General features: G+C 38.4%; 1 protein-coding gene across 1 annotated transcript in view; it reads right to left on the bottom strand.

Moving 5' to 3' along the window:
* SMG1 (SMG1 phosphatidylinositol 3-kinase-related kinase) overlaps nucleotides 1–18,235 on the bottom strand; it is a 27,499-nt gene extending 9,264 nt beyond the window's left edge. Inside the window, exons 1-26 of the mRNA XM_010137397.1 lie at nucleotides 18,130–18,235; nucleotides 17,599–17,746; nucleotides 17,082–17,241; nucleotides 16,369–16,489; nucleotides 15,444–15,692; nucleotides 14,853–15,137; nucleotides 13,535–13,679; nucleotides 13,111–13,249; nucleotides 12,591–12,821; nucleotides 12,315–12,492; nucleotides 11,352–11,513; nucleotides 10,806–11,023; nucleotides 10,465–10,619; nucleotides 9,301–9,523; nucleotides 8,080–8,326; nucleotides 7,245–7,474; nucleotides 6,441–6,689; nucleotides 5,910–6,048; nucleotides 5,713–5,822; nucleotides 4,923–5,141; nucleotides 4,303–4,493; nucleotides 3,531–3,703; nucleotides 2,885–3,164; nucleotides 2,350–2,622; nucleotides 1,982–2,216; nucleotides 545–771 (exon numbers count right to left, since the gene is read on the bottom strand). Of these exons, the coding sequence (XP_010135699.1) occupies nucleotides 545–771; nucleotides 1,982–2,216; nucleotides 2,350–2,622; nucleotides 2,885–3,164; nucleotides 3,531–3,703; nucleotides 4,303–4,493; nucleotides 4,923–5,141; nucleotides 5,713–5,822; nucleotides 5,910–6,048; nucleotides 6,441–6,689; nucleotides 7,245–7,474; nucleotides 8,080–8,326; nucleotides 9,301–9,523; nucleotides 10,465–10,619; nucleotides 10,806–11,023; nucleotides 11,352–11,513; nucleotides 12,315–12,492; nucleotides 12,591–12,821; nucleotides 13,111–13,249; nucleotides 13,535–13,679; nucleotides 14,853–15,137; nucleotides 15,444–15,692; nucleotides 16,369–16,489; nucleotides 17,082–17,241; nucleotides 17,599–17,744 (4,985 nt within the window). The 5' untranslated portion in view covers nucleotides 17,745–17,746; nucleotides 18,130–18,235. The remainder of the gene's footprint in view (nucleotides 1–544; nucleotides 772–1,981; nucleotides 2,217–2,349; nucleotides 2,623–2,884; nucleotides 3,165–3,530; nucleotides 3,704–4,302; nucleotides 4,494–4,922; nucleotides 5,142–5,712; nucleotides 5,823–5,909; nucleotides 6,049–6,440; nucleotides 6,690–7,244; nucleotides 7,475–8,079; nucleotides 8,327–9,300; nucleotides 9,524–10,464; nucleotides 10,620–10,805; nucleotides 11,024–11,351; nucleotides 11,514–12,314; nucleotides 12,493–12,590; nucleotides 12,822–13,110; nucleotides 13,250–13,534; nucleotides 13,680–14,852; nucleotides 15,138–15,443; nucleotides 15,693–16,368; nucleotides 16,490–17,081; nucleotides 17,242–17,598; nucleotides 17,747–18,129) is intronic.
* Between the last annotated feature and the right edge of the window lie 351 nt (nucleotides 18,236–18,586).

The raw sequence follows: 18,586 nt of genomic DNA, 5'->3' as shown, positions 1-18,586 counted from the left end.
CAGCAGGAAGCTTTTGATAGACTCAGCTGCCTATCAAGCTTCCCCAGAAAGGTACTGTCCCACATTACAAGATGTAAAACGAGTCTTTTTGTTTGGTTGGGGTTTTGATTAAAAAAAAAAAACCACAACCCAAATTCATAGATTCATCATGCACAAGCTGCTCATCAACCCTCCTGATGAGAGGAGTGCCATGCTTACAAGCTCTCCCTTTGACAGGTGCCTCCCACAAACTAATGGACCCGTTTCTATTTTTAGCATCCCTTAACCTCAAACATAAAATCACACCTACATATTTCGGAAAAAGTTGACTACTTTAAGCAGATGTAATTAAGTTGCCATAGCTCTTTACTTCCACATGTACATGTAGATAAACACACAAACAGAGAGGAAACGTGCGCACTTGAAACAGTGCACTCTGCTCAAGAAGGGTATTCTTGGGCAAGAAAAGCCTGTACAAACAAACAATAAAATTTAGACAAACTGATGTCCTGCAGTCTCCATTCTCTCACATCTGAACTAAAAAAACAAGCCCAAAGCGATTTACCTTGCAACATCAATGTAATGAGTATGTGTTTCTTCCTCTAGTCCCATAGCAGCATTTCGTAAGTAGGCCTGAAGAGAATCAACCAATGTTTGCAGCGGGACTCCGTCAGTTGTTTGTTCAATAAGATTATCTAATTCGTGGAGCATACTTTCTAAAGTATACTCTCCTTTCATTAAGCACCGAAGTGCTTCAGGAAAAATGATCTGTCGGAAGTTTGAGTTCAATTCCTGTTAGGAAGGAAGTATGAAACTTAAGAAATTTTCACCTCTGCAGAAGTATCATATGCAAAGTCCTTCTCATTTTAGTACTGCATCACCACGTGGTAGGCATTATCTAAAAGATGACACGACGGTGGCCAGCCAAGGATCAAAATCTAAATCTACTTTTTTTCTTTTTTTAAAGAAATCAGGAATACATTAAACCCTGTACAAAGCCAAAGGTTTGACATTAGCACGCAAGGTAGTAACAACCACCTCAACAGCATCAGCAGCAACACCTTGCAGCAATCCTCAGCAGAGGACGAGTGGTACAGAGGTCACACTGCACAAATCCATTTTGCCAAATTACATAACTGTTCTTTTCCACTATAACTACAAATGAGTGAATTAAATTATTTACTGAACTGATGATTTGTTTAACTGATTGGACTAGACAAGGGAAAAGAATCAAAAACTCGCCAGATAGTGATTATTTTGCCGGAGTCCTACTCATGCCACAGAAATCAATGCAGGTAAGAAAAACACTACCTTAAGCGGCATGAAAAAATTTTTCCCAGCAGAACACATCAGAGGGCTAAAGGGAGCTACAGAAAGAACACACCAATGTGCTCTGTCTCCAAAATGAGAGAAGACACAGCAAAAGGATTAGTTATCTTGACTGCTCAGTGAGCTACACATCTTACCTAAGAGCTCACAGGGAGGACAGCACTGTGTGGGTGAAAGATCGTGGCTGCAATGCAATTAAATTGCATGTGCGTTTCTGAAAAGTTTCAGAATTTGTTTCAAACTACTTGTTTCAGGTGAAAATAAGCAAGGCTTAGCAGGAGCAGAAAACGGGAAAAGCACAGATTAAAGAGTTTGTAAGTTCTGGACTGCCAGCAATAGCATAAAAGAATGAAAACAAGGCATGAAGCTGGTGTGTCTCTAAAGCTGATACTAACTTCTTTCTCAAGGTTAATACTCAACAGCGTTTTTTACAATTAGATTAATATTACACAGATCAGTATGGTTTCTTTCAATCAATCAAAACGTAAATGGTAGTAGCACATGTGCGTTCAGCTCAGCCAAATACAGCAATCAACACTAAGGTCCAACAACAACCAAACAATCTCAACAGCATCATAAACAAACATATAGCTGTTTAAGGAAGAAGCTGTTAAGAATGGCTTAGCTGAAGCCTCAGAAGGATGGGGATGAGGAAAGAAAAAGTGAGTATCACCTGAAGTGAGATATAAACTCCATTTGCTAAGTGAACAGCTTCTGATGCTTCAATTGGGTTAGGAATATCCAAGTCCTGGGGTACAAGATGACACTGCTTCAGTAACTGCACGAGGCACGTAACATTCCCACTCATGCTGCAAAGCTCCTCCAAGAACCAGGCTCCATCTCTTGAAGTCAAGTCAACCAGTTGCTCTCCAGCACTAGATGCTGCGCCTTCCATCATCAGATTTCGCCTAGATGGATTACGACACTAAGTTAGACAATCTGCCTGCCAGTGCATTCTCCACTGCTATGTCACTAGACTATTCCTTTTATGTGGTCTCAAGCATGAATACATTAAAAAAAAATATTACAAGAGGCACTCACCTTGTCAGTGTACAAAGAGCAGAGATGATAACGCTTGCTAAGCTCAGCGAGCCCTCCTCGCCATTTTCATGAAGGAAAACTTTTATGCAACGTTCAATTTCTTTCAGCTGCTCTTCACAAACAGGGACAGTAACTGCCTCCTGTTTCAAACGTTCTACCTGCCTGATAAGTCTGTTATTTATATCAGCTGCATAGCGCTGGAGAGTCATCTCTGTAGCGGTTATGAACTGACACATAGTTGGAGGTGGTTGAGGAGCATACTGCTTTTCATACCTGTAAAGCAAAAGTATGCAATGACAGAATTCTCCGTTCTCCATATCAACTCTAAATACCACAACAGTACACAGACTGAACTCTGGAACAACATTTTTAAAGCAGTTTTTCATCTTTTTCTCCAAACTTCTGGAATTACAACTCCATTTGGTCTTGCTTTGTATTTAAACCAGCCCTCACGAAAGTATTAACTCGGAAACTATAATCCTGAAGTAGCTTGAAAATTAAGTTCTTCAATCAATCCACTATTCTGTCAACTTACTTCCTAAAGATATCCTGACAACGCTCTATTGTCATGTTACGGATGAGTTCTTCCATCCAGGTTTTCCACTGCTCTATTCGGTGCTTCTGAAACACAGCCTTTGGATACTGCAGAGCTACTGTTGCGTAATTGTGTAATTGCTCAAGACAACCACGTAACACCGATCTTCTCTGCTGGAGAAGAGCACCAACTTCTCCTTCCAGTTGTTCACATTGACTGATTAGATGTGCCTGGCCTGCATTTTGCAGAAACGTTGTTGCCGGTACGTAACTTGGAGGACCTTTGAAGAAAGATGGTTAAAAATTAAGACACATCCCTGAAGTACACATTTTATAATATATAAATACTGAGTGTTAATGCCTTTTAAAAATATATTCTTTTCCTTGTGATAAAGGAGACATTCATATTGAGAATTTTGAGCATGCAGAAAGAGAATAATCTCATGCCCAGCTAGGGTAAAACAGACCAATTCCTTCAGACAGCTGGCACAGAAACCTTGAATCATCCTCTGAAGAACTCCCTTTCTTTTCATTTATTATATACATGCCCTTGCCTGTAAGTTAGAGAACACCCATAATGCCTCCTGATATTAAACTTTAATTATTTTCAAAGCCATTAAAAAAGCCCCACAAGTACTATTTTATACCTAAGTCCATCTGTGTGCTAATTTCTTGAAGAAGACTTGCAAGTTGCGTTGCCTCTAAATTACTGAAAGCAGTTTGGTAATGTGTTATCCACTGCTCAAACTCATTCAGCTTCACCTGGATTGCTTCCTGGACAGCTCTTTGTTGAGACTGCAACTGCGTGTGCTCAGAATACCTGAATTAGTGAAGCCACAGAATCAAGTCAGTACTACAAGAAAAAAAGTTACTTAACTATATTGAATAGAAAACCAGATTGAACGATACAACTAGCTTGTTGACCAGAAAATGAACATGATCCCACCAATACAACTGTAACAATGTTGTGTTAGTTACTAATTCTGTTTTCCTACAAAATAATGAATGCACATATGTATTCATGCAATTCTGAAATTCTTGATCCATTTCAAATAAACTTAGAAACTCAGATGAAAAGTTTTTGTGCTGTTCAGCAAAAGCTGCATTATGTGGGTTAATCTGATGGGACACCACATTCAGCACATTCTGTCTCTCGCCATGAGGGTCGTGTGAAACACAGACCAGCACAGGTTATATTGACGGAGTATAAGGCATAGGACATAAATAAGATTATGCAGCAGGAAAGTGGCTGCAGTAGCTCTTCTGTAGGAGTTACTTGCTTAATGTAAGAACAGCTCTTACCCACCTCTTAATCTCTCCCGTATGAGTTAAATACTAGGAATGTATATAAGTACATTACTAAACCACTAACAGCATTGAACTGTGAGATTCCTGACAGAACTCCCGGCTCCTCTGTACCTGTGCTGAAGCGTGTGGGCAGGATGATCCACTCCTTCTGCGCCTTCCAGAAATTCTATCTCCTCCAGTAGTTTTCCTTGCAACTTTTCTACATCTGTCAACTGCTCTTGCAGGTTCAGATACTCTTCTAAACTACTGTCCAATTTTGGCAGCACAGCAAGCATTTCATCTCTGTTCTTAAACCAGTTAACCTATAACCAAGACACAGACATTATAGAACTGGACTTTATTCAAACAGGTAAGAGAAAGCAATATATGGTAACACTTAACCCTTCAATGAAGTTGCTCATCAAGGACTACCCTCCAGTGCTACAAGTGCTAAAGTTTAGCAAACATTCTTTATTCAGACTGCTCTCTACAGCTCTACTTATATTCCTCTAGCCCAGATTCAGGCAAAACGTTAAACATGTTTTAGAATTACAGCACAGAGAAAATGAAAACTAAGTGTTTGCAAGTTCTACATAGCACTTCCTTCAATACAAACTGAAATTAGCTCAATGAAATTTGTGAACTATTTTTCATAAATGACCATCTCTTCAACCACCCCCAAAACGCAAATAAATTAAGTGAAAGCGTAGCGCCTACTCTGGCCATAAAACAGAAAATTGTCGTAAACTCACCTTTATCTCAGCCACTCTTGAAGAAAAGAGACTACGTGTAATATCTCTTTCCATTTCCCTTTTGCTTTGTTTGTTTTCAGCCTGCTGGCCACCACCACCATAGACAGCTCCAGCAAATCCTGCTTCTCCTCCTGCTGTCCAGTCCACCAGAGGATCATAAACAAAAGCTTCAAGCAATGTAAGCAAAGTCTCTCTCCCACGCCGCATAATATGAAGGACCTGCATCGTATTTTAAACAGACTCATTCTGATCTTGCATTTTCGTTGTAAAACAGTGGAATTTTAAATCCAAAATACTGTACTTGAGTAGATACAAAAATCTGTAATTTATCCCTAACCACCAGCAAACACCGGAAGAACACACTGTATGTATAAATGCAGCTGGCCTGTAGCAAGACCAGCACAAGTAAAGGTTGCATTCTAGCCTTCCACACAGGCTCTAGCAAGAGACACTTGAGGAATAAAGCTCATTTGTTCAGAACATTCTTCTTTTTAAAAATGTATCTGTCATGTTTATAAAGGATGAGTCCTGAAGAAAGAGGATAAGCAGAACTTCACAAAAAAGCTTTTTCTATCTAGAGCCCCCCCAGTTGTAGTTGTTCCCCTAGTTGCATAGGTAATTATCTGACATCCTCGTCTCTCTTCAACATCTACTATCGGATGTATCTAAAAGAAATCTAACTTCAAACACAGCAGAAAAGGTGAAGGATTTATAAATCAACAGCAGACTGTTTAATAGAAGAGCTCTAAGAGCTGATAGCCCTCAGTTTTCTGCAAGTTTCCTAGCTTACCTGTTCACAAGAAAGCCTGAAAACCCCTTCAACTCCTGTCACTCCAAGTGCTGTTTCAATATTGTGCGTCATCCGGAACGGAACCTTCTCTGGTACCCTAAGGCTTTTCCCTTTAAGATAAAAATTTAAGTTGTTTCTTTTAATTGCCAAGAAGGGAAACCTTTTATTTGAATAACATATAGCATTTTTTAAATTACCTTTTTCAAAGCAAACATTATAATCTATGTGGACAACTTCTCCTGTAGTCATATCTATAAGAACATTATCCAGATGTCTGTCTCCAAGACCAATGATGTAGCCAACCATGGACATAACTGCAGTGGATCTTGCATACGACTTTAAAGAGAGTTTCAGGAAAAAATTATTTGTGGGAATCCTCTGCCAACACATTGGATCGACTACCATCTTAAAACATTATTGTATGTGTAAGACAAATCAAAACCATTTTACTCCAAGCTGTTTTCTATTTGTTGTCTGACAATATCTTACAAGAGTTTAAGTCTTAGGCTGATAATTCTAGTACAACAATGTAGAGTTATCAGGTGTATACCCATTTTTTTATTCCAGATGGTACAATTACCAACATTGCCTGTTACGTGAAACTTCAGCAGTGCTAGCTCACCTAACTCAGAAGTATCATTGCTTGAACACATCCCAGGCATTTTTTTGCCCCTCATCCCATTACAAACACAGTCTTTCAAAGGGAAAATATCTTTGCTACAACTCACCTGTGTAACTCTCCACCATTCATCCGCTGTAGTACATGATGACCAGAGCTCCTTAGCTAGAAGATTTGGGGGAGTGGCCTCCATCAGCTCTTCTAGAACAGCCCTCATCACATTCAAGGGCCAGTCACGACGTGACACATCAAGACTAAGTCCAACCGCCTTTAAAGCGGGTCCAATTTTACTGTAGTAAAGTTCACTGGGTCTAGGCACTATTCCAGGATTCTGAGGAGTCTGGTAAGAGTCCTGAGCCTAGAAGAGGTGAAAGTGGTAGTTTACCTATCACAACTCATTACCATAGAAAAGTATCTCAAATATAGTTTTAGGAAGCATGAAATATGAAATCAACTCCACTGCTGAGGATGACTTCTACAGCTCAAAGGATTTTCAAAATTCAATAGATAAAAAAGCCTAAATAAACTGAAAACAGCTGGCCTAACTCTACTCTTATCAAGGTAAGTTTCAAAACTGTATCTGTAAAAACTATATTTAAAATGAAATGAGAATGGGTTACTGAGATGGGGAAGTAAAATAAGTTTAACCAAGGTTAACTCTGTCTGTTCAAAAACAGTTCTTGAATTCACACCAGAACAGTGTATTCATGCTACATACTGTAATATGTATAAATACATACATGCAGTATCATTAACATCTGGTGAAATCCCAAGGGATACAAATACAGAGAAACACCGCATGGTTATGAACAAACCACTGTCTTTAAGACCACACTATTTAGAAATGCAAAGCAAATCAGAATAAGCATTTCCCTTCTGAATTATTCCAGCTGGCATAAAACATCATTGTTACCTTTTGTGCTTGTAAAGCGGCTTCTCTCTGTTGCCACCTCTTGTAAAGACCAAACAAAGGAGTAGCTCCATCCACCCACTGGATCAAGCCTGATCTTGTTCCCAGAGGTGTCACAGAGTAGTGCCTTGCATGGAACCTTGGTGTCTCTTGACGGTTAATAGTAGCAAACATTGTGTTCACAATTGATAAAAATTGCATGATTCTTTCATCTAGATGCAAGTCTTCCAAACCTGTGATAAATTTGTTTAAACTTTAGTTTCTAGATTAAAAAAAAAAATCTTCTCTTAAAACCCAACATTTAGTATTTTTAAATCCTACTTCATTTCAGACTATGAATAGCTTTGTAAGTTAAGAGATTAAGGATGAGTCGTTCAGCCTAAACCTAAATGTTTACATTGAATTTACCTACTGGAATAATCAGTTTATGACAGCGCTCTCTGAGTAGTACATCCAACAGTTACTAACGTAACAAATAGGTCTTTCTCTTACAGGGAAGGCATGAAGTCTCTGAAGTTCTCTTCTGGGTGTTACCTTAAGCTTCTAGAAAAGTGCATCCAGCTAACCCTATCAGTATACTAGCAGAATGCTGTTTCTGATGCAGCCCTTATAAAGAAGGGATCTGAAACATCCCTGAATTACAGCCTCACAAGGCAAAACTCCTTGAAAATGCATGGTGAAGTGGGAGTGAGAAAGAGAGGGAGTAGATGCTCCCAACAACTCTTTCTCCATACCATGCAGGCAGGTCAATCAAAAGGTGCAACAATGCATCTCCCCAACTTTAATATAGTCTAATTTACAGAAGACAGTAACTTGTATAAAAACTTCAACTTCTTACCTTTGAAGAGGTAGGGATAGTTCTTCCCATCTGAACCCAGGAAAAGCAGCTTTTTAGGTTTGGTTTTGGTGGGCAGGATTGTGATGGTGCTGCTCACACTATGAATCGTGACTGTGTCTCTGGTAGATACTTCTCCAGGAAGTGCTATTTCAGTGTTCATCATGGCTGCCAACCAAGGACTGATTTCTTCGAGTCGTAAAAGGTAACTAGCCCGTTTCTGTGCTCTTTGCTGCAAACTTAGCATAACCTATTCCAAAGAAATTTTTTGGTTTAGGTTGAGGTTCACCCTAGAAACTAGCATTTAGGAAAAAAAACATCAACAAACCAGACTTAACAGTGGTCAACTTCCAGAAGGCAGGGAAATTTTTCCTTAAACTTCCTTTTATCCTTGCCACCCTACTAATCCATTTACAGCTTAGGGTGAAGATAGCAAAAACTATAAAACATCCTTTATGCAGCAAATATACTCTGCCTGGTGATAAGCACCAAAATCAAAACAAACCAAACTCCTCAAGAGGTTTGCTCCTGCATTTATAAATATTTGAGCTGGGGTCAAAGGCAGCAGTGTTCGGTAACCTCCTGTTTACGGATCTGTATGCTTGCTCATTCCGCAAGGCAGAAGGGGAAGTACCAAATGAAAAAGTCAGTCTGTGGGTAAAACCTAGGTTCTGTCTAGCAAGACTTTTAGAACACACCACTTTGGCTCTGGATATTCTGTTTCTCCTCTGACCCGTAATAAACTAAAACAAGATAAAATAATTGAAAAACAAATTACCTTTGGGAAAGGTTGATCATTTGAAGGTTGCTGCACAGCCTGAGGACTATGCTTAGATAACCAGAGTACCAACTGGTTAAAATTGAAATCTGCTAAACTTGAATGGCATAGAGTTTCAGACAGACAGTATTTTAAAAATATAAAGCCCTCTGCTCCCAAAACTGACAGCAACCCAGGCAGATTATTTGATTCGCCTCCCAGACACAAGATTTGAAAAATATAAAATAATTTAATTGAGTAGAGATGCAATAATGCAGTCAGTAGGAGTTCTTACAGAGGCACCAATTACTGTGCTTTAGTGTTTAGCATGCCTGTGGCAATTGCAGAGGAGACTGTTTCAGGCTACAATTTTGATATCGCACGAGAATTCTGAGGAGAGGGTCAAGCATGTGGGCAGCAAGAGTGTCAAAAATCTCTGTGTTGTACTTAGTCTGTGCATGTAATACCTCTTTGAATGGGAGCCAGCTGCTTCCAGGTTTAGCAGGATTCAAAGGATTCTTAAGCTTCTCTAGCGCGTTTTCAATTGCGTCTCCATAGGTATCCTGAAACCATTTCTCATGAGGAGTTTCTGCAGGAGCTGCAGTGATGCTCCGCACGTGTTCCAAAGCAAACACAATGGGCTTCATCAGAGCTGTATGCTTTTCACGCATGATTGCTATTTTCTCCTCTCTATTAAAAAAACCCAAAACTTCCTCTTAACTCCACAAAATCAAGTTACTTCATAAGCAGAGCATTAAAATCAGACTGCAAATGAGCCACCTAAGAATTCAAAAAAGTTATTACATCTCTCTAATGAGGTCTTCAAGGATAACAGTGTTAAAAGGAAGAGTATTTCATTCCACAATTGAATGTATGTTCCTCTGAACTACACTTCTTTTACTACTTTTTAAAACTGGAACGTTTGAACTGGGTTCTTCACCACTGGAAACCCGGAGAAGCTCACAGCTCAAACCACTCTAAGCAACTGATTTCCTTTAATAAAAGAGCACTTTACTACTACTTCCTGAGGATGTACCCCACTATAAAGCAGGGGAAGAGAGACATTCAGATCATGCTATTCTCCCATTCCATGTCAGCCCTGTCTATAGAACACAGGCTTAGCCAGGTGCCCAGTGAATGGCTCTCCTCTTCCACAAATCTGTTCGCAGGAGAAACCAGGTGAGGGAGAAATAAACAGAAAGACTCACCGAACACTGAAAACCACAAGCATATTAATACATCCTGTTTACTCCAAACATCTGTATTTACAGTAAATTCCAAATAGATTATACCCTTCTAAATGCTTGTCCTCATTTCAGCTGACTCGTGAGAAAGACCTTGAAATGAAGATCTATAGGATCTCATAATCCACAACTTAATAGGCATCGGGTTCTGACACATTATTACTAAGGAAATCCCAACGCTGATTCACAGGTAGACTTGTTTCTCATCTGATCAGAGTATTAGCTGTAGCTTCAAAACGTTCCTGAAATAAGGTCACTGCCTTACAAAGAACAGCTAGCAGAGTATAAATTCAGGAGCAACAGCACTGGGGATTGCTTTGACTGTATGCTTCCCCAAGAGCATACATTTGTTGTGATTATCACTTGAATTATTCAGAAAAGACATACTTCCTTAAAGTGTTGTTGTTTTGGACCCTCTTGACTTCATCTTCCAATTGTTGAATCCTTCTGAGGACATACATGTGCTGCTGCAGTAAAACTCCCAACCAAAGTTCATCCCAAAGAACTGTAACTCTGCGCAGCTCAGCCACCAGCATCTGAACCTGTATGAAATAAAGATTCACTTACTTTTAAGAGCAGTACACTTGGCAGATGAACACCCTGGAAAAAGGTCACAGCCTAACAGCAAAGATTCACCAAACTTTCAGTAGCTCTACCCACAAGATACACAAAGTATGTATTTTGTGGTTCAAATAAGAGCACAAGTAGCATACCTGTGGATTATTTACCTGCAATACCATTGTTGGATTTGCAGCAGAGAGTTTCTCCACAATTTTACTGTAACAATCCTGCATCATCGCTTGATCTTCATTTAATCCAACTTTTGTGTCATCTTTACTACTTTCTTGAGAAGCTGGGGCGCTCTCTCCATCACATTCACCACCCAGCAGTTCTTCTCCTTGAATATTACCTAGCAAAGTAGGGATAGCAGAAGGCAGCTTGTTTCCTAAATTAAAAACAGATGTTAAAAAATTAGCGACACTGTTCTGGCTTGATACATCACTCAAAACTTCATTTACCATCAGGTCCCCATATTACATTAAGTAGTGGTGAAGTACACAATGATAAAAAATTGAAAAAACAAACTTATTTGCCAAACTCCTACATCAACTGAAAGGGATCAGTGAGCTCCCATAATAAAAATATTCTTAAGATAGAAAGAAGCAAAGTTACTGAAGAACAAACAAACAAATAAAAGCCCCAGTATCATCTAATCCAGTATACAGAAATGTATTAACTAAAGTGTATTTGAGTAGTTATTTTTTCCTCCATACCTGAAGTCTGGGATTCACTGCTAAGTGAAATGGTACCCACTATTGCAGGATATAGTATAAGATGAGGAGAATCTTGAGCCACTCGACACAGTAAGTTGCAGATACTCTGACGAACATACACTTCTGGGTGATTCAGGCGGGAGAAAAGCTGAGGTATAATACCTTCATAAACATGAAAAAATGAGCTGTTTTGTTTCCTTTCGCTTCAAATGATGAAGAATTTTATTTCATTTTATTTTTAAAAGCATGCTGGTTTTGATTTGGAAGAACTTCAATGTCTAGTTTCCCAATTAAAAAAATCTTTTAAATAACTGTCTTTCACAGTACTGGCAACAGCTTATTTTCTTCTACTACTGAAATACAGATAACATCAGACGCAACACATAAACCCTTTAGTCAAGCACTAGCAATTCAGTTTTGCACATTATATGCGTTACATTATTTTTCAAAAACAAGCAAAGTCACGTTAATAGTTCCTGAAGTTAGCATAACTATGTTTCAAAAGAAAGTGCCATTTTGAAATAGTTGGCATCCTCTTCTGCTGCTTTCCACACTTAACTCGGTAACCTTTTGTGGGAAAGTCCCTGGGTAACCAGAACCAGTACTGTAGCGACAAACAACTACTTCTGAGACATCTGCCTTTAGCCACACATCTGTCTTTGAACTGTATTTCAAACTGTAGCTAGGAGAAAAACCCACCCTGCTTTTAAGGTGGTAATATAACTTACTACTTCACAAACCACATCTCCTTTCTCCTTTCAGTGTCTTAAGGCAAGATCAGAATTTGTACTACTTCACTCTTCTCGGATTAGAATGCACAGCAGGCTTGAACAGCTTTAATGAAATTTAGTAAAATAATCATGCTTAAATAAAAATTTTATTAAAGTACGATGAATACTCTCCTGCTTGTATTTAGAGAATATGCATCAGAATTAATGTTAACAACTAGATACAGATACTTACCTCTCCAAGGAGCAGTAGGTGTAGTTTCTAGCCCATGCTCTAGATACTGTCTAAGTTCTCCAGCATGTTTCACAAGCAATCGTAGTAGTCTCAGGGTTGCCATCACAATAACATCATCCGTGCTTTGCTCAGAAGTATTTCTTAAGTGCAACCTGGGATCATCTTCATCAAGTGGAACCTTGAAAGAAAGAAATACCCCTCTAAGGTAAGTATATAGGTCATATCACCATTTAGAAAAACTTGCAACTGGATTTTCTAATCAGCACAAACACTGACCTGACCAGCATTGAGTTTGAGGAAAGTGAAGTATGCGCTGCAAGAGAGTTTATAGAGACTGAAGATTCTGTCTACAACTTTCCTCCACACTTTAATTAACCCTTCTGAGGCATTTTCATCAAGATCTGAAAGCCAGGGACAACTGGTTAATAACTGACGCCATATAACATCCACCATATCATCTTCTTCATTGTCTTCATTTTCAGTGATTTGTAGAGTCATATCTTCATCCTAAATGCAAATAAAGAGAGAACACATTTGATTAAGTCCTCAAAGCATTTCCACAAGCAGTATTAGTTCCTACCCCAGTTTTTGTCCAGGCAACTCATGCAACTGCATTATTTGATCATATTATCATAGTCCACAGAACAGATGTGTTACCACTTAGCTAACAGAAGGTACCGTAGAGAACTCTGAATTAACTTTAAAACATTTACAAAGTTAATATGAATCAAAAGTGTAAGAAAAATAAGGTTCACACTGAAGTTAAATATTTTTAAGCAAGCAAATTTGCACTTACTTGAATCCCAGCTGGACGACACACCGCCTGCCCAAGAATGCCATAGATTTTCTCTTTATCTTCCTCTGCAATGTGGTCTGGAAGCAAGTTCTGAACCTCACATTTTTCCCGGGGCAGCAGACGAACACCTTCTCCCTGACTGTAACATTTAATGAATTATTGATCCCAAATATTTTAGTATTCGTGGAGCTACCAAATCCATTAAGATTGTATATATAAAACTTCTTGAAGGAAAAAATCTTCAACCTTATCTCAGAATTAAACTAGCTTCTTTTTACAGAGGGCAAGTAACCAAGAGAATATTCAGCCCTCCGCTCTCATCAGACCTCAGACCTCACAGAACAGTAATGATAAATAAATGGCTAGGGTTTACCTTAAGCAAAGTAACTGTGCTGTGTAAATTTAAACATTAGGATGAATTTACCTGGCATTATCAACTACTTTCCGGCCCCATCTGTAAGCCCAACTAGCCAGGGCTGCCCAAGACTTGGCTACTTCAGGTGCCTGTACTGAAGACAAGTGATAGAGCTGTCCCAAGATGAACTCAGGCTCTCCGACTCCAATATTTACTGTCATGGGAGAAACAGAGCAGTGTATGTTACGATGTAAAACCTATTTTTAATTTTCTTAACACAGAAAATAACATCAAAAACATTTTTAGTATGTAATTTTTCTCAGTCAAGTTAGCACTCAAGGGTGTAAAATTTCCCAACGTGTAATTATCTTTCTGTCCAGCTTTGCAGTTTGCTAACAACTACCACCTATACTCTACAATTGCTTTCTCTTCCACAGAACAATGGAACCGAGGCAACAAACTCATGACCTCCAAAGGAGCAAGACGCTTCAGAGAGCAGACTTTTATGAATTACCTAGGGCAGTGTGTTTGTGTATATATTTATTTTCTTCACCATCAAGTCAGAAAGCACCTACTAAATATTAGCGTGGCCAGCAGAAGTAGGGGACTGATTGTCCTCCTGTATTCAGCACTGGTGAGGCCACACCTTGAATACTGTGTTTGTCCAGTTTTGGGGTCCTCAGTACAAGAAGGACATTGAGGTGCTGGAGCATGTCCAGAGAAGAGCCACAAAGCTGAAGGGTCTGGAGCACAAGTCCTACAAGAAGCAGCTGAGGGACCTGAGCTGGAGAAAAGGTGGCTGCAGGGAGATGTTATCACTCCTACAACTCCCTGAAAGCAGGCTGTAGCAAGGTGGGGGTCAGTTTGTTCTCCTGACAGGATGGATGAAGGGAAGAAGTCTCCAGTCATGCTAGGGGAGGTTTAGGCTGGATATTAGGAAAAATTTCTTCCCCAGAAGGGTTGTCAGGCATTGGACCAGACTGCCCAGGGCAGTGGTGGAGTCCCCATCCCTGGAGGTGTTAACTGGGTTAACAGTTGGACTCAATGATCTTAGAGGACTTTTCCAAACGAAAAGATTCTGTTATCCATTATAACAGTTCTAAAATAATTCTGACTCTGCAAGACAGGAACTAAGTTATTTATAAAATGTGTATTTAAGTAAAGAAAGAACTTTATCTTGACATTTGAAGTCTGCCAAGAATTGGGAGTTAAGAGTACATTTTGTAACAACAACAGAAGTGTTCAAATTAAGCATAGATGAAAGATCATGAGAAAACTTAAGGTAACTGCTTTTCACACTCCAATATAATTGGTGCTATCCCTCGGTGGAATTATCAGTAACTAATTCAACAACAAAACCAAAAAAAGGGTAAGAAGGAAAACAAACCTGTAGATTCACTTTCAATCCTAGGATATTCTTCTTCTAGTGTATTAACAGCTGGGAGATCAATCAAATTATATATGTTTTTAGACAGAGTAGACAGACCAGTGTGATTCTGCTGCTGTCGAGCTCTATATACTTGTTTCAACTGTCCTGAAATCTCTTTCCATTCTGCTTGAATCCATTTAGCCAACGTAAGAATAGATTTAGCAACTGCATATTCAGCTTTGGCAGATTTGCAGAAGGATATAGCACAAGAACTCAGCATTTCCATGGCATGTGTTGACTGACCTGCGTATGATAAAAAGCCTATCTTCAGTAGAGTGTTACTTTATCCACAATCCTTCTTCTGAAATTCAGTATACTCAGATACAGCTTGCAACAATATATTTTTTACAAAGAAAATTCTCTTTCAAGTTAAAAATTACAAGTAAGAAAATACACCTAAAAACACTCTCAGACTGAGACAACAGTTAATAGGATAAAATCAGTTCCTAATGATACTGTCCTATTATGATTTCCTCAAGGTCAGGGGAATTAGCCTGGTTGTAAGGACAAGAAGGTCAAGTCTCTACAATGTAATTAGCAAATACTCACCTGCTGTGTATAACAATTTTGTTTTCTCAATATCAAGTTCAGGACCCCATTTTTCATCCATCTGACCTGGTGCAGACAATTTTTTAAAGTGCTGAACTAAGTCTTGTGCAGTAGTGGTTTTTCCCAGCTGAACTTCACTGCACTGGGCAAGAAGTCGTGTAGCCAGGGCAATATTTCCTCGCTTTCGTGCAAATTTCGCTGCTGTTAGGCCCAGCTCCATTAGATGGCTTTTAATTGGGACTGTTGGTTCTGAAGAAGAAAGCAAGACATTGCAAACAAAATGACTGAACCAACAATAATTGTACCCAGGTTATACAGATTACTTCTGAACAAGATATTTTGCACATGGCCATCAGTAAAAAAATTGCTCAGCTCTTTCACATTTCTTAACATCACCTTCAGAAATTTAGATGACTTCCTTACTGCCTAGAATATTTATATACTCCATCTGAAACAAAAAATACATCCATAGATGCAAAAGAGTAATTTTTTCTTTGTAAGCATCCGTCTTCACTAAGAAATCTACTAGTCCCCTGATACAACTATTTTCTCCCGTTATCCCTTATCATGCTGCACATTTAAATGGCTTTAAATGCCTGCATTTAAAGAGTATTATTGATAGTGTTGAAGTGTTCAAAAGTGAAAGCATTTCAAGTATGAAGAGTTGAGCCAGTGTGATTAGAAGAGCAAGCATCGAACTGCTAAGCATTTCAGAAAAACTTTTTCTTCTTTTTAACACTGTCTACATTACAGCTTTAATGGAGAGCCCTAGTTTTAAAGCAGGACACCTGCATAACCAACACTTGGTTTTTAAGAACTAATCCACCTAAATAATAGAAAAAGACACAGTTGCTACTTTCAGCAGAAGATTTAAGTTCAAATTCTGCACTTATCTTTCGTAACACTAAAATGAGAGTTTATATACCTTTAAGTTTTTCCATCAGTTGATTCTGGTACACCGTGTACCTCAGTGCATGCATCCACGGCCTAACATCGTGCTGTTTGCATGACCTCAAAGCATCATTGAAGAGAGGAATAAGGCAGTCCTGAAGGAGACAAGTTGCAGAGTTGTCATGGGAGACATTTTTACTAAAATCTATTTTCATTTATTAAAACCAAAGACCATTTTAGTTCAAAGTAGACATTTGCATTAGCAGCCACTCTGTCATTAACTAATAAAACACACGACTAAGAATAGCTTGAAATCAAGTAGAATTGTTTTCTGAACAACATGATTAGAACTAGATCATTCGTGCTGTTTCAAGTTTGACTTTCAGTTTTTAACTGCTGAGTATTTTGATAAAAATTTTGAAGTTACTTTTAAAGTAAATTACATGCGTGCATTGTAGGAATAAGTGTTACACTGTATTTAGAGAAGAAATATCAAACATTTGTTTAAAAAGCAACTAAAATAAAAGTTAAAGAGATGGTGTATTTATAACTATAGAAAAAAGTCCAACTTGGATATAAAATAAAAAAAAAAACCACCTTGGGCCAAGGCATGTTAGAAAACCAAATGAGGTCTTTTTACAGTATGATTAACAACAGTCAAAACAATTAATTTACACATATTCAATACATGACGGCATGACATGGAGAAAGACATTACTCCAATTTAGATTTTAAACACAGACATACCTCAGATGTCAGCCTGTTGGATACAGTGTTTTCCAAAGCAGAAGAACAATACAACTGCAGAGTGCTCAACACTGGTAAAGACTGAGACACAGTGAGTGTGGAAAGCCTTAGGGGTCCAATAGCAATTCGTGATGTTTGCTTTAAGTACTTAATAACATTTCTGAAATAGAAGAATCACAACAGTCATTTTTGCTAGTTTGATTTAAAAGTAAACAGTGAAATCAAAATTAGTGAAGAAAAAGTGAATTCAACACGTTCAAAGACATGAGAAAATCTTTCAACATCCCGCACAAGTGACAAGATGATACTTTATTATTAAGCTCACAAGAAGCAGTACTTTATCAGCTCAAAGATCTACATAATCTTATTTTTCCTCAGTAAGCTAAAACTGGTAGCAAGCTACCACAGACGCTGAAGAACAAAGCAGAGTAGACTTTTCACAAAGTTACATTCAACACGCTAGGACAGTTTTTCACAGTATTTTACACTCATTCAGTCACAGCACATTTCAACTTACTCAGATATTGACTGCCACTTTTGCTCCTGTTCTATGTGGTTTACAGCTGTTGCCAGACAAACTGAACTTCTCAAAAGCTGTACTTCAACTGCTTTTTGAAGTTCTCTTGGATCGGGACTTAGCATATTAGGAAGGAGCTTCTTCATGTCTACATGGAGATTAAACAATTGAAACCAACTAGAACTGCCAAATTTTATCAAGTGTCACTGTCTGAGAATGCATTTTTGAAAGCAAGGAAGTTCAGAAAAAAATTTTAAAATATATATACATTCAATATCTATATATGTATTCATATGAGAAACTGAGGACAGATTACTTATAAGCAAACATTAACTCTAGGACACTGACTTGCATCAACATTTAGAATGAGCACTGCCACTCAAGTTGAAGCTCAGTTCATAAAGGTTATGGTCAGGCCACTAAACACAGCAAACGGCATTCAGAAGTTTCAGCCTGTCATTTATAGAAACAAGAGACATGAAGAAATATTTACTTTTGTCTTGGAAGTAATGTTAACTTATGCATTTATACCTATTTTTTCTTTGGATCCCCCTGCAAGCAGGTTGATGTTTTCTCCTGGTAACAATTCTAGTTGCTCAATGCATTCAGTAAGTTGTCCAGATTCAAAGCTGCTCAAAGATCTGCAATTCAATGTTTATAGTTTTATTTTCACATTTCTTACTTCATTCCAGTTGCTAAGTATCTTACATAGCAAAAAATGGAAGACTCAAGCCTAATTCAAAGTCCTACAGAGCACTTACGATAAATTCTAAGCAAAAATCCCAGTTTCCACATAGATCAATAAAGGGCAATAGTACCACACCAGATGATAACATTCAATATTGAAGTGAAAGGAAAAAACACCTCTCCAGCTATGAAGCTTTTCACAATATCATCATCCTATATAATACTCTTCTACCAGAGTCAGGAAGAAAAGAGGTGACTTTGGAAGAATTTAAAAACAAAGAAAACCCCAAAACTTCCCCCC

Source organism: Buceros rhinoceros, unplaced genomic scaffold (assembly GCF_000710305.1).
Source record: "Buceros rhinoceros silvestris isolate BGI_N320 unplaced genomic scaffold, ASM71030v1 scaffold40955, whole genome shotgun sequence".
NCBI lineage: Eukaryota > Metazoa > Chordata > Aves > Bucerotiformes > Bucerotidae > Buceros > Buceros rhinoceros.
The sequence above is the reverse complement of the archived record's forward strand: the minus strand, read 5'-3'. Positions and strand labels throughout refer to the sequence as shown.